The sequence below is a fragment of the Purpureocillium takamizusanense genome, chromosome 2 (assembly GCF_022605165.1).
Source record: "Purpureocillium takamizusanense chromosome 2, complete sequence".
In the NCBI taxonomy this organism is placed as follows: domain Eukaryota; kingdom Fungi; phylum Ascomycota; class Sordariomycetes; order Hypocreales; family Ophiocordycipitaceae; genus Purpureocillium; species Purpureocillium takamizusanense.
In genome coordinates, this window is record NC_063069.1 from 5728345 (window position 1) to 5742859 (window position 14515).

The 14515-nt window shown below is 52.6% G+C and overlaps 4 protein-coding genes across 4 annotated transcripts; all 4 read left to right on the forward strand.

Moving 5' to 3' along the window:
* Positions 1-825: 825 nt before the first annotated feature.
* On the forward strand, positions 826-1450 carry SCC2_1 (Sister chromatid cohesion protein 2; the record flags this gene model as incomplete). Its single annotated transcript, XM_047984668.1, has 1 exon — positions 826-1450. Exon 1 carries the CDS (start codon positions 1010-1012, stop codon positions 1448-1450), a length of 441 nt encoding a protein of 146 aa, XP_047840642.1. The 5' UTR covers positions 826-1009.
* Positions 1451-1477: 27 nt separating this feature from the next.
* SCC2_2 (Sister chromatid cohesion protein 2) lies at positions 1478-2722 on the forward strand (the record flags this gene model as incomplete). The annotated part of the gene is made up of 1 exon (XM_047984669.1): positions 1478-2722. The coding sequence occupies one exon, from the start codon at positions 1478-1480 to the stop codon at positions 2447-2449; it is 972 nt and encodes a 323-aa protein (XP_047840643.1). The 3' UTR covers positions 2450-2722.
* Positions 2723-2872: 150 nt separating this feature from the next.
* Positions 2873-4804, forward strand: SCC2_3 (Sister chromatid cohesion protein 2; the record flags this gene model as incomplete). Its single annotated transcript, XM_047984670.1, has 2 exons — positions 2873-4306; positions 4358-4804. 2 exons carry the CDS (start codon positions 2873-2875, stop codon positions 4802-4804), a joined length of 1881 nt encoding a protein of 626 aa, XP_047840644.1.
* Positions 4805-4864: 60 nt separating this feature from the next.
* On the forward strand, positions 4865-5365 carry SCC2_4 (Sister chromatid cohesion protein 2; the record flags this gene model as incomplete). The annotated part of the gene is made up of 1 exon (XM_047984671.1): positions 4865-5365. One exon carries the CDS (start codon positions 4865-4867, stop codon positions 5363-5365), a length of 501 nt encoding a protein of 166 aa, XP_047840645.1.
* Positions 5366-14515: the final 9150 nt, after the last annotated feature.

The following is a 14515-nucleotide window of genomic DNA, read 5'->3' on the forward strand; positions in this document are numbered from 1 at the left end:
CACCCTCTCCTGAGCACACCATCTCAACACCATCTTGTTGACGACACCCTCTTCTCGCTACACCACCTTCTCGAGCACACCAACTTCTTGACTACACCATCTCTTCTCACGACACCATCTCTTCTCACGACACCATCTTCTCAAGACACCATCTTCTCTAGACACCATCTTCTCAAGACACCATCTTCTCAAGACACCATCTTCTCTGGCCACCGTCTTTTTGACCACACCATCTTTGCGAGCACACCACCTCGTTGCACACCACTTCGCTCCGCTTCCACGCGCATTCCAGGCAGCCACATGCAGCTTCGCTACCGATTCTGCTCGAGAACCTCCTTCTGTTGCAGCCTGCTTGGTGTTGCCAGTGTCATCAGCTAGTGTTCAAATGCTGCACCTACGTGACACGAAGCCAAAATCTGCCGCAGGATGTTTGTGACGTTCCAGAAGAGTTGCCGGGGGTCTACGTTCGACCTCCGTCGCCGCATTCTGCTCCTTTGCGTCGACTCCACCCTGGGCTCTGAACCCTCCTATGACGGCCTTCCAGTGCATCGTCGAGCCAGTCAAGCCTGAGTTCCCACCTTGACCTGGGCAGGCTTGGTCATCTACCGGTCAGAGCATTGAGTATTTCTGGTAAGGTACAGTAGCCGTCCACACTATCGGCAGGCGCCCATGCCAGTTGCCAACAGATGAAATTCCCCAAACACCCCAGTAGGCCCAGGTGCGATTTCGCCACGGCAACCCGCACTTTAGCACCTACGTGAAACTAGCTGGAGCCGAAATGGCAAGGTCGACGAATGCACGCCAGCGTCGGCCTTTGTTTATTAAGACCAAGGCTCGCTTATGTCGTAGCTCTCGGCGCAAGTTGACGCCCATCAGCGATATCACGGTGCCTCACAGAATTAACCCATCCGGTGGCGGTAATGCACGAGCACGAGCTCTCGCCAAGGAGAGCCTTTTTCGTGTCATCAAGCTCAACGTTGCAAGCTTGAAGCAAATTGACGGCTTCGAGATGCGAGCCGACGAAAGTTGGGACGAGAACGCTATGGGATCGTGGATACAGCAGCTTTCTGAGATAAAAGCAACTCTCAAAGCGACTCGAACCTGCGCCCGGCTTCTCTCTGGTGGCAGGGATGACAAGCAACTTTATTCCGAGTCGGTCATCTACCGGTGTGTCGACACCTTTAAAAGCGTCACCGAGGCTATCGTTATTCCCTTGGTGGAACTGTGGAACTCGGGGCCGTGCGCGAACCTGTTGAAAATGGTCCGGCGACATAAGAAAGCGATTGCTTCAGTCTTCGTCTGTTACCAGGGGCTGTGTGCCGTTCTTGCCAAACTAGTGACCAAGATCGAGCTCCCAGAATCAGTCATAATTACGCTGGAGTTCACAGCGTTGAAGCTCCTCTTCGCCGAGAATGCTTATCTCGGAGAGGACTCGGCCATTGAGTTCTAAAAGTTCGACGGCATTTGGTCCGTTGCAATGGATCTGCTTTGTCAGATCTTCTTGATTAAACCGGACCGGAGGCAAGGGATTGCTGATGACATTCTGACCTCCCTGGAAAAGCTTCCCGTCGGCAAGCAGAGCTCGAGGCAATTCAAACTCTCTGATGGAGGCAGCATTCAGCCTGTTTCGGCTCTGATCATGCGACTGGTCCAAGCCAGCACTGGTCGAGTGGACTCGAGCGATGCAGCAGGTCGTGCAGCCCTTCTACGCAGTGTGGGTGACGACGAGGATGTCGAATATGACCAACTACAGACGGCGACAAAGGAACAGGCTGCGGCAACAATTCTCAACGAGGAACAAGGGGCCCAGCAGCACGCGGTTGCCATCCACGAACTGGAAGCTGTCGCAGCGCCGCTCAGTGATTCTGCGTGTCTAAAGGCTTCTCACGTCATCAACTTCATCGTCAAAAGGGCCATTGGCTCCACGAAAAGCCGTGATACGCCTTATCGCAACCTGCTGGACATGTTCGTTGAAGACTTTACCACATGTCTGGGCTCACCGGACTGGCCCTCGGCCGAACTACTCCTTCGGTTGCTCGTGGCTACGATGGTGCAGCTATTCGAGGCACCAAAAACCGCCGCCCTTGCGAAAAATATGGCACTGGAGTTGCTTGGGACTATGGGAGCCGCGATTTCCCGACTGCGGTCGCACGTGAAGACGGCCAGCGAGTCCGAAGGCAGCGACGCAGGCGAATTGACTCAGTACCTTTCAGACCTGGCCAGGCACGTTCTCGAGAAGAAGTGCCATATTGAGAATATCGTTGCCTCGTCTGACCCGTTTCGCGCGACGTTGAAGTACCTCCAAGACCGATGCTCCGAGGGTCCGCACCAACCCAGCGCTGTCTCTTTTGTGATCACGGACTGGGCGAGCAAAATTCACTCTGGATATGATTCCATAGAGGAAGGCGACAGTGAGCGACATCAGGAACTTGGCCGGTTAGCCTACTAGCTCAGAATGATGATTGACGGCAAGAAATGGCTTCTGAACGAATACACCTTTAAGACGGTGACAGCAAGCCAGGCAAGATTTGCCCTTTCCATTATCCTCCTTCGCTCTCCGCTCTGCGGATCGTTTAGTAAGATCCTCGACATCTTGCTTGCTTCCATGGCCAGCGGCCAGGCCACTGTTCGCAGCAAGAGTCTTAAGAGTCTGAATCAGATCCTGGAGACCGATCCTTCCATCCTGGATGGCGACTCAGCGGTCATCTAGCTAATCCTCAACTGCTCAAGCGACTCGTCGACGCAAGTTCGCCACTCCGCCGTCGGCTTACTGGGGAACTGCATCGGGATGCGACCCTCGTTGGAACCATCTTTGACCCCTAAAATCATCGATCGTTTTCAGGATGCTGGCGTTGGTGTAAGGAAACGAGCGATGAAGCTGGCCCGTGACATATATCTTCGTAACCGAGACAAGGGGCTGCGGAGCGCCATCGCCAACGGCCTGTTGCGTCGAGTCCAGGATCCGGACGAAGGGGTGCGTGATCTCGCACGCCAGATAATTGAGGAGATCTGGTTTACGCCTTTCTATGCCAACGAAAGCACGACAACATTCGAGGCGGCTCTCGCGGAGCACGTAGCGCTAGTTATACAAATTGTGAAGACCAGGACAGTCACGGAGATCCTGGGTAAGGTCCTCCAAAGTATTGTGAGGCCGGACAACAGATCTCTGGAAGGCCCCTTCACAGTCTGTTCCAGACTAGTGGGTATCCTGTCTGGGCTTATCGACAATGCGGACTCGGCAGATACATTAGTTCCATCAAGTTGCGATGCTTTGCAGGCTCTCACAATCTTCGCCAACGCCGATCCAAAGCTGTTCACGCTTGAGCATCTTCGCCTGCTCAAGCCGCAGCTGGCCAGGTACACCGGCCGAGACGAGCTTGTTGCGTTTCGGGCTGTCACAGCCATTTACAAGAGAGTGCTGCCTCAATTATCAAGCGTCCATGCACACTTCCTCACCGAAGTGAGACTACAGCTTCTTAAAGGGATTGGCAAGATCTCGTCACGCGGAGCTTTGGATGATCTCATTGGTTGCGCGCATACGGTCTGTGAGCTTCTGAAAGACTTGAGTCCCTTGGCCTACTTGATGGCATCGAGCCTCCTGGGGATCCAGAACTTGGCCAACGCTCCGCTCGACAGTAAGCACCCCAAGTATCTTTGCACGTATGCAATCATTGTTGGGAGCGTCGGCAAACATTGTGACCTCAATAAGCAGTTACATTTCTTCCGAGAGAAGTTCCCGCGATGGAAAGGGGACTCGGTCCCGTGTCTGATTGTGGACACCCTGTCACCATTTGCGCTGCCGCCGCAATCCTTGGAGGCGCGAAAAGCGGCTATCGAAGCCATTGGACTGGTTTGCCAATCGTGGCCGCGGAATTACGTCTTGCCTAAAGTGGATACGGCCTTCCAGCACGTGTTCCAGGATCGGATCCCCATCCTAGAAACCATGATTCTCAGATCGTTTAAGGAGTTCCTCATGGTTGAAGAACGGCGCTCTGAGGCGGGGACTACCGCAACTGCCGCCGAGAGCAAGAAAAAGGAACTGACTGTCATGGGCGGAACGAACTTTGACGATGTTGCAAGCGCCACGACGCAGCGATTCCTAAAGGACATAACGCGGATCGCCCTTGGCAGTCAAGACGAACACGCGTTCTTGGCCATGGAGGTCCTGGGTAGCATCAACCGACAGGGCCTGACCCACCCGAAAGACACAGGCGTCACGCTAATAACGCTGGAGACTTCTGCCAAACGCAAGATTGCTGAGCTTGCCTACATGGAGCATCGATCCTTATATGAGAAGCACGAGACAGTACTGGAGAGGGAGTACGTCAAAGCTGTGCAGTCAGCTTACAACTATTAGCGAGACGTCGTCAAGGATTCTCATGGCGCAACCGTTGACCCTTTCCAAGCGAAACTGCACTTGCTGATGCAGGTGCTCAAGATCAGCAAGCCAAAGAATCGGCAACGGTTCCTGGAAAAGCTCTGCAGCCAGACAGACTTTGAACTTTCCAAGCTCGATGCTATAGGGGATCTACCGCCGCACGTCGACTTTTCCCGGTTCATTATCGAGAATGTGGCCTTCTTCGACTACCAGACGGTTGGCGAGATCCAGAGCGTAGTCAATACACTGGAGAGGATTGTGACCGGTACGGGAGCGACAGTGGCTCAGGCCATTGAGTCTGAAGTTTTCAATGTTCGGATGGACGTTAATGAACTGGGCCAGCCCCTAGACTCAATTGCGCTAGGCCCCGTTACCGCCATGTCCACAAGCGACCCGGCCATGGGTGGACAACAAGTAGTTGCCTAGGTGCCGGTTTCGAATTTATCGGCCGAGCCGCAGAGATTGCGTCAGCTGACGGCGGCGTCCATGGTGCTTCTGTCCTTGTGGGAGGCTCGCACCTTTCTTGGCAAGTCGTACAACATAGGCACGAGTAGGCACGGCAGCAAGGCCAAGGTGCTGGCTAAGGGTCTCAATACGGCGCCTTTAAAGACTCAGGGTGTGCATGGAGACAAGTTTTGGGATGGGGTCGACTCTCACATGAAAGCCCTACAAAACGAGGAAATAATGGCGAGGACATGCCGGTCACTCGTTGAATTGATGAATGTTGACAAGGAGTTCAAGGTGGCCAACGAAGACGACTGGATGGCCATCGATGAGCATGGGACACCCAGCAAGGAAGAGGTTGCCGACGCGCCGCATACGCGTCGAAAGAGGAAGGCCGGAGCTACGCCAGGTGGACGCAAGAAGCGGGCGCGGTCGACTCCTCAGCCTGGTAAACGTCGATACCGTGCCAGGCGGGAGTTCTCGTGTCTGTCCCGTCGTCTCCCGCACCATGCGCAGATTCAGAAGACCAAGTCGTCCACATGAAGTCGATGTATGGCCATCAAACCGCCTCTCGTGCAATAAATAGCAAGGAATGAGAGTCGATTCTCGTCTCAAGGCTTCAGCGCGTACATCCTGACGGGAAGAAGCGTAACATACATGCGACCGACAAGCGTCCTGTAAGCGGTGCGGCCGGCGAAGCCATGTTGCAGAAGCCTGCGTGATCCTTGAGCGTTGCGCCAACTGTCTTGGGTCCCATGCCGCAGACTTGCGAGGTGACCTGCTCGTCCGAAGCGACCACACCGCGTATTCGCCACCTCACAAGAGAAGCGAAATCCCACGTCGGAGAGCTGGGTGCTCAGCCTTTGCCCAGCGAAAGGAACAATACGACAGCACTGAACGTTCTGAGCAGCCCGATCCTGGCCTGAGAGCCGCCTGGGAACCGACACACTCCAATCCACGCACAGGTATATTGGGGCCGTCCAAGCAATTCCTGCTTCCCTACGAGGGCTCCTACATCCCTTGACTTAAGATTATTTCGCCATCCACGGATAGCTTCATAATTTACCTTCAACCTAAATTTTCAGGCCCCTGATACCTTGTAGAACCCGCTGCGCCTTACCCGACAGTTGCTCCAGCACGCACCTCAATGGACAAGCCTCTCTCGCCGCACATTGATGCTTGTGATTCGTTTGAGCGCATTGCAAGCGAAAGGCAATGTCTACTAACGCACAGGTATTGAAAGGTTCCATGGAGGGCCAAAGTTCATGACGTCTCAGGATGACGAAGCATTCTGCCACCCTGTATTCGCTTGTGCAATGTCTGTCGACCAAAGCCATATTTTTACATGGGTGACACTGTTTTGCCGTGTCTGGGTGAACCCTACCACACAGATTGCAAGCGAGGCCTGACATTGAGTACACTGACTTTTGCTCCCGTAGTCTTTCGTCAACAGACTGTATCTCACTCTGGAGCTGTGCCAGTGTCTTTTCTATCTGGTCTGACAGTGCATCTGTATATACTTAGTATTAATCCCGGACTCGGTCATGAAGTACTCACCAGCGATGGAATCAGGCAGAAGGGTGAGCGTGTCATGCTCTTCCCAGGTGGCAGCAAATCCTGGCTCCAGGTGCTTCGCAGCTCGGGCGGCTATGTCTGAAAAATTTGGTGAACGAAACATATACGCCGCGACAAGCAAGAGCCCAAATTCTTCTGATGTAGATGCTTCGGGGCAGCCGCCGCACCATTGTAGGATCCATGGCCGCATCGCTACGTTGCAGTCATACTTGTCACAGTGAACTGCTAGTGCGGCAAGTGATTCGGGGCCAATCGACGAGGGGATATCGGCACATTGAAAATGGAGGGCGCGAAGCATCATTTCCATTGTCGCAGGATCGTCTTCCTCAAGATTGATGTGTGCATGGCCGTCGCTGTGGATCTGCGAGCCCTCCTGAAAAGCTGGACTGAACATCTTGGAGAAAACAAGGGATGCCAGACTCAGTACTTTGGAGGAGACGATAAACGCCCTTCTCGACTCGCCAGTACCATTGTTGATGACGAGGGTTACGTCCCCTGCAGGATCCAGCGGCAGAGACTCAGGCTGGCAATTTTCCATGTTGCTTTCGTTGGGTGGGCGTATTTGTGACAGTTCTTTGATGTCGGTTAGACAAGCGCTTGCGCATGGGCGGGGCGACCAGCCGCCCTTTAAGAGAGGCAAGTGTCGGCCGCAGCAACCAAGCGTACAATGACACTCGTCGGAGACTGCATGCTACCAAGATTCCTCAAAAACCGGTGCCAACACACCATGATCTCAGACAGCGACCTAGGCGACGTGGGGGAAGGAGGATAGAGCAAGGAAGGCGGGCATTAGTGCTGTAAAGCTCACTAGCCCACCTGAAAAACGTAGTATGGGACCTGCAGAACGCCTTCGCCTCTGCAGCCTATCATTGCAGTCCGGGTCTGGTGTGATCACTAGCGTCACCGACGTCCACAGTAGGCTTCCGACATAACATGTGGAGATTTATGGTTGAGCTGCATCATTACTGCCAGACAAGGTCCCTGAATGACATGGGTGCAGCATTTGCCATGATTGGCCTCCTGCAGCACGACGGCCTCCCGCAGCACGACGGCCCCCCGCAGCACGACGGCCCCCCGCAGCACGAAGGCCTCCTGTAGTCGCGAAATCTTTTGGGCAATAGTAATGTCTCAGATGACCTTGTGGCCTCAGGCCAACAGTTGCGAGGGGTTGTCTCACGCGTTCTGACCACGAGGCCACAAATTCTGCTCTGATCACAAGAAGTCCCGGAACAGCTTGCTGCCAAACGCCAACATGTCATCGACCTAGCGACACGGAGGTACGTGTTCGAACAGCGATGCAACTTCCAAATTCTCAGCATGCTGATTCGACAATAAGTGGCTAGTGTCTTTACTCGCAAGGTTTTGTCTCGTTGGCATGCATTCTTGAACCTGTCCCAGCACCCACGTCAATGGTATCGAGATCGCTTGCGAGAGGAGCTACACGAAAGGCGAACAGCACAGTCCGCATGGCAAAAGCTTAGTGAGACAGCAGACGTTTTCTACATCATCTCCCGAGCGCAATGGGACGGGTACCCGCTGCGAGACCTACCCAGGTTCAAGACCAGCCACATCGTTGTATACGGGTATCTTTTCACGAAATACTCCCTCAGATGGCAGTTTTATCGCGTGGCTGCTCGCCGCTGCAATTGCCTTGCCCCTGAAACCGTCCGGGAGGTCGTGAATCCGAGCAAAACCCGGAAGCTCCGCGAAGTTGCTGAGCGTCACGGCATTCACCCAACAAAATTTATGCAAGTGTGTCGCCATCTTAAGTCCAAGTGGCCACTATTGCCTTGAACGGCAGTGGGTCTCATGGACAGTTAAATCATGAACCCCCAGTCCCCTACAGTAGTGAAAAAGCGCAAACAAGCAAGAAATTATGGACATGTACGCACGTTTTAAGTTGGAGACGGGCAGTGGAGGGCCTCCCGCTTGACGCAGCTATCCGACCATAAAGCACTATTCAACAGGGCCGTTGTTCGTGCTTCACTGGAATATAAATATCGACTAAACTTTCATCTATTGCACCCACCAGCAGATACCAAAGCTTTTCTGTTTGATCAACCACCTTTCCACGATTTTTAAGCACTCTCAGCCGGAGACCTGACCCACTGTTCATGATGTCTGCTCAAACCTGCATTATAGACCATTGCCGGGGCACAGAAATTCTTGACATAGACATTCGTCCTGTCTCCTCAGACCAGGATGAAGGCAGCAAGCAAGTGGTTATAGGCCTATACGGGATTCCCGGCTGCGGCAAGTCGTTTCTCTTGAGCTACCTGAAGCAGGAGCTGAACGGAGAAGATTTTGAGTTCTTTGAAGGTGCAGAGAAGATTGCGGCACTCGTTCCTGGCGGCCTCGATGCATTCCACAACCTCGACGAGCAAGAGAAGACTCATTGGAGAAGTCGTGCAATCCGAGAAATCGAAACGGAGAGTAAACGGAGTGGACGAAGCGCAATCGTCACGGGCCACTATATGTTTTGGTCCGAGAATGACAACGTTCGCCATCTGGTGTACACGGACAACGATCTGGCAACTTTCACGCATATACTGTATCTGGCTGATGACCCCGAGCGCATTGCTCGACGCCGGTCGGCAGACTCGCTCCGGAAACGGCCACGGAATACCGCTGGGCATCTACGCAAGTGGCAAGAAGCAGAAATCGAGGGCTTGCGTCGGCTCTGTCATGAGCATGGAATCATCTTCACTATTTTGCAAACGCAGCCTGCCATCCAACACAGAGTCTCGTCTTTGGCACGGCGTTTCCGACAAGATGTACTAGGAAAGCGCTCTTCTCGTGCTTTAAAATGGCTCGACGACATTCTCCCAGACAGACACCGATTGCAGACATTCCTCGTTCTGGATGCGGATAAAACCCTCGCTGCAGCGGACGCAGGGGCGTTGTTTTGGGAGGCGTGCGGAGAATATCGGCCATCCTCAGCCGTGGCAAACCCATTGGGAGAGCTGCTTGGCGGACCTTTGGGCTACACTGATGCAGCGTTCCGCCAAGCAACACTTCTCTACGAGGAGGCGACTACAGATGACGAATACGAGGCCGTTTGCGAGATCGTCGCGTCACGCATCAAGATGCACGATGAATTTCGTAATCTGCTGCGAGTTGCAGGCGAGTCAGACCACGTTGGTGCTGTTGTGGTAACCTGCGGCCTTCGACGGGTTTGGGAGAAGGTCCTGCTGAGGGAAGGCCTATCTACGACAGTCAAGGTTATAGGTGCAGGTAGGGTTTCCGATGGATGCGTCATGACTGCCGCAGCAAAAGCTGCTATTGTCCGTCAACTCCGAAGTGAGAATCTGCGTGTCGTCGCTTTTGGAGACAGTCCACTGGATCTGCCCATGCTAAAAGCAGCAAATGAAGCCATTATCGTCGTTGGGGAGGAGGGAACGAGGAGTCAGAGCATGGACTCTGCGTTGGCGAAAGCGATCGATGAGGACGGCTTCCGAGTCCGTCAAACTCTATTACCTGGCCATGTGTCTGCCCGCTTGGACGGTGGAAAAATTCCGGAAGTGCGACTTTACGATGAAGACTTTGTCAAATCGATTCTTGGCCGGGACTCCAGTGCCTCAGAGCCCCGGATCCTCCACGCAACAGACAAGGAAGCAACAAAGCTGCTGATGACACCTACACGGGACGCCTCAGCCGCTGGCCCATCGCTCAGAGCTGCGCATCAGACAATAGGGCAGTATCTTGGGCTCGAATACTTATCTGCAATCCTTGGCCTCGAAGAATATCCCATTTTACATGTTCAAGGCCATTATACAAACGGTTATCAATTACAGCATGAAAGGCAAACAACAATTGTTGCTCTTATGCGTGGCGGAGAACCAATGGCTCTGGGCCTGAATGAAGTGTTCCCACAGGCTGCTTTCCTACACGCAACCTCCCCCATGGATGTAAAGCAGGAACATTTGCAGAACCAGCGTGCGGTGGTGCTGGTTGATTCGGTCATAAATACTGGCAGGACCGTGGTCCATTTTATCGAGCACGCGCGACGAATTCATTCTAGCATCCGCATTGTTGTTGTTGCTGGGGTGGTTCAAAATGAGGCAGTGTCAGACCGCCACCCTCTAGCAACACTGATGCGCCGTTGCGATATTTCCTTGATCGCACTTCGTGTATCTGGCAACAAGTTCACCGGGAAGGGAACGACCGATACTGGCAATCGGCTGTTCCAATGGTATGGTTGACGTACAATTGACGTACACTAGGATAGGCTCGCTACACCCATATTCTTACAATGACTACGATCGCACGTATTGCTGATGTTTTGTTGACGATCTGAGGCTTGCACGTGTTGATGCAGCATTTTGACGAGGTGCAATGAATTTCCATTTTATGGGGGTTCGGCATGCCCGGCTACTGCGGCTTGTGGCTGTCCGTAAGGTGACAACTTTCGCAGAGAACGTCACTTGCCATTCAATGGGCCAACAGAGAATGTTGCAGCAAATGAAGACGTTCCAAAACACCAACAAATGCCTCATGGCCCCCGTCTTTCTCCACGGCTCCAAGGACAGCCGCAGTTGCCGTCGCCAGCATGCCTGATGAAACGGTTGAAGTGCCTCCGTTAACATTGATACAATGATGGAGGCCAAGCCGCTCCCCGGCTCTAGCGAGGTTTTGATTAGACAAGATATCGTCTTTAAGTGTCGACCAGCAGCCTGAGAGATTACTTGAGCAAAATACCACGCCAAATGCCTTTTGTGGCAGCTAGCCGACCTACTGACCTTTCTCTAGATTTGTCTCCAGCCAAAGTTTGCATAGTTCATGGTTCATTGTTGTGTTGCCGTAGATGGCCAAGCGATCATTCTTAGGGACTTGCTGATGAGCGCCGTTCACCAAATATGTGGCACTGAGATCGCCTGCCGCATTGATGGCTTGAGCGCAGAGTACGCTGGACGTGAATGTATACCCGATGATCCGCTCGCACCGCAGCACTTTATCGCCAAAACGAGTAGGAAAGTCCATGTTAAACACGCGTGAATGGAAGAGTTCTGGTGTACTATGTGCGAGCCGAGAAGGCTTAGGTTGTGTCAATGCCGAGAGTTTGGTCAAACCTTCCATATTAACAATTCGACGGTTCGACTAGCTCCGACAGCGACGGCGGGCCAACTTGCGGTGTAGTCAATTTGCCTAGGAACCTGTAAAATCGTGAGGGATATGCAAAGAAGCCGTGGCTTCTGAGCGGTCCAATGACACCAGGCCACGGACCATGATATTCAAGGAGCCGCTTGCGAAGCAATGCCCAAGCGTTAACGTAGTCTGTCCTGCATGTGAACCCAAGAGATGAGTCATTGGGATACACCTGCGACAAGGTGGTCATTATTGGCGTTCCCGTCCTGCAGCCAAGGTGGGTGACCGGGTTGATTTCCTGACCGTTTTAGTGGTTTCGAATGGCCATCATCCTTGTTCGCAATGATGCATCAGCTCAGCCGCGGCTCGATCGACGTGACGCACCTAGCTCCACTGCTGAAACATATGCTGATCCTTGATGCAACCAAAGCGTAGCTGCGAAGGTGAAGGCAACCAGACCCAAAATTCAAACTCTTTGTGCTGTCGTATTAATCCAGCGCTTTCGTACACATCCGGTAGAGGGTTGCTATCCCTTGGATGTGCAACGAGATCTGGCGAGCCCGGCTTTAGGCTCTAAAATCACCATGGCATTCGACGTGGATGACGAGTGCCAAAATCTTTTCATTGAACACGACGCCTGGCTTTTTAAGTCATCTGTGAGTTGAACGAGAGGGGAAAATGCCGTCTAAATCATGGGGACTTACTTTGCGTCTACAGACTGTTCCAGCTGGTCACATGCCTTGGGCTGATGAATCTGTTCCGAATGGCTCTGAAACGGCAATCTTCGATTCCGACTATCAATTCGACCAGGCTCCACTTATTGGTACTGAGATAGAGCACCTATAGAGTGCTATTTCGCTCCCGACCGATATCAATGGAGCCACTATGGTTGCAGATGACGGAATTCCCCCCTTTCAGAGTCAAGAACAGCCGCCCCCTGGTGAGTGTGCCAGCCAGCCTAATGTTCCAGTACAAGGCATCGATGTGAAGTTTGAGGAGACGGACATGAGTCCATACATGAACATTGAGGTGTCTCCAGATGATGGACTGTACCATTGTCCGAAGTTTGGTTGTGGACAAAAGTTCGAACAAAGATCTCCTCTAAGGCAAGTTGTTCGTACCAGCAACCCAGTACTGTACCGCGTTGCTAATCTGTTGCAGGAAGCATATGAAAAGGCATATCAAGCCCGTCCGGTGCCCAGAATGCGAGCACACGACGGCCGAGCAGCGAGACATGGGACGGCACATGCAATCTAGTCACAAGATCTGGGTGGAGGGAAAAGGGGTTCAATGTTCAAAAGGTGTTTGTAGGCTCTGTGGGAAAGAATTTACTCTCAAGCACAACCTGCAGAAGCATCTGAAGAAGATACACGGAGTCAAGCCATGACAGGCGTTTCTTAAAAATGCTGATGAACTCGAAAAGTGTTTGGTTTGAGTTGGCTTTTGTTTGCAGCAATATCACGAGCTCTCATCCAATTTAGGGCCTACATGTCTGAACTGTGTCAAGTCAAATCCTCCAAAAGAATATGCGCAGTACGTACCCGAGCACCACTGTGTGGGACAGGCGTACTCAAGCATCTAAACAGGCTCCACCAATGTCTGTGTCCGTTCCTCTGCCGTTCTCAGCGGTTGCCATGTGCGCTGGATTCTTGTAGCTAGAACTTTGTTTGCTAGCAGCTGCTTCTCTCGTGGTCTTGGATAATGCTTTTGCTTTGTCTCTGCAAGTTTCTGCAACATCGGCCGCGAGATCCACTGTGCAAGCCTCAGAGCTGCCACTCAGAGGGAAACGAGAGCTGTAGTCACCGCGAGGTTGCACGGTCGAATACCCAGACAGGGAGTCAGGGTGCCAGCCGGGAGGTATCGAGCAAGCTAGAATTTCTTGAATGAAGTCATCTCGGAGATCCTTGATGATCTTGTTCATGATATTTCGCTGGCGATCCGAATCCATATCGCCTTTTTGGTATGCCTCAACTAGCGGAGGCGCCCAGTTGGGCCAAACCTTCTGATGCGATTCAGGCACTACCATTCGAGCGGGATGATGTTTGAAGTAAAGCATACAGCAAGTGCAAGATGGCTTGCTGCACCCTACATAGCGGTCATCGTCGACGAAGGCTAACTTGCGTTTGTAGAAGTGCTCAAGTACCCGGATCTCTGCATGTACTTGCGGTGCACCTCTTTCGTATTGTTCCAAAAATTTGGTGCATAGGGCATTACTGCGCTGACGGTCTGTTTTGAGAAGTATTCGTTTGACTTCGCTCTTTTCAGTATCACCTTGCCCGAACATCCTGTTGAGGACGCCATCTAAAGTGGTATGCGAGTCTCGAGCAGGTCGCGGCGGATATGCGATCTGGTCCACTGCGTGCACCTCGTATGTTTCGAGAATGTGTGAAAGCGTACCAGCATCGTGAACGAGTTCTTCATGGCTGACGATGTGGTGCGCAAGGCGACCAAGATAATGCTTAGCATCAGTATAAGGGCTTCGCATCTTTCTACTCGAGTCCTGAGATGCGTCTTTGCGTCCTTCTGAATTCAACAGTATCATAGAGTCGGATCTGGTAAGTTTGTAGGCCATCCTACAGAGCTCAACATTATTCTTGCAGGAGGACAATGAAATGAGCCATTTCGAGAGCATGTCATCTGGACCAGTGCAATTGTTGAGCTGAAGCACCAAAGGAAGCAAGAAGCCGCATATTTGTCGCAGTCTCCGTACATACCTTGTGTTTTGTTGATAGCCCGCCGTAGACAGCTCCAATCTCCACTGACTCGCTTTTTTGAGAATGCGATGCACTTAGAAAGTAGCATTTCTTTAGATCTATCTGGATCTTGCGTGGTTGGGCTATTCAATGATGCCACTAGCATTAGAGTCTCCCCGAGGAAGGCAAGCGTTTTGCTTTCTGCTGCATTGGAGGCCATCCAGAACTTGTAGCTCGACTCGTTATCTTCGAGACCGACAGCAGTGCAGGAGGGACCGCCCTTGGTGAAGTCGCAGATGAACGCAAGGTTTCGGAGGAACCTTCGTCGACAGGTTTGTTC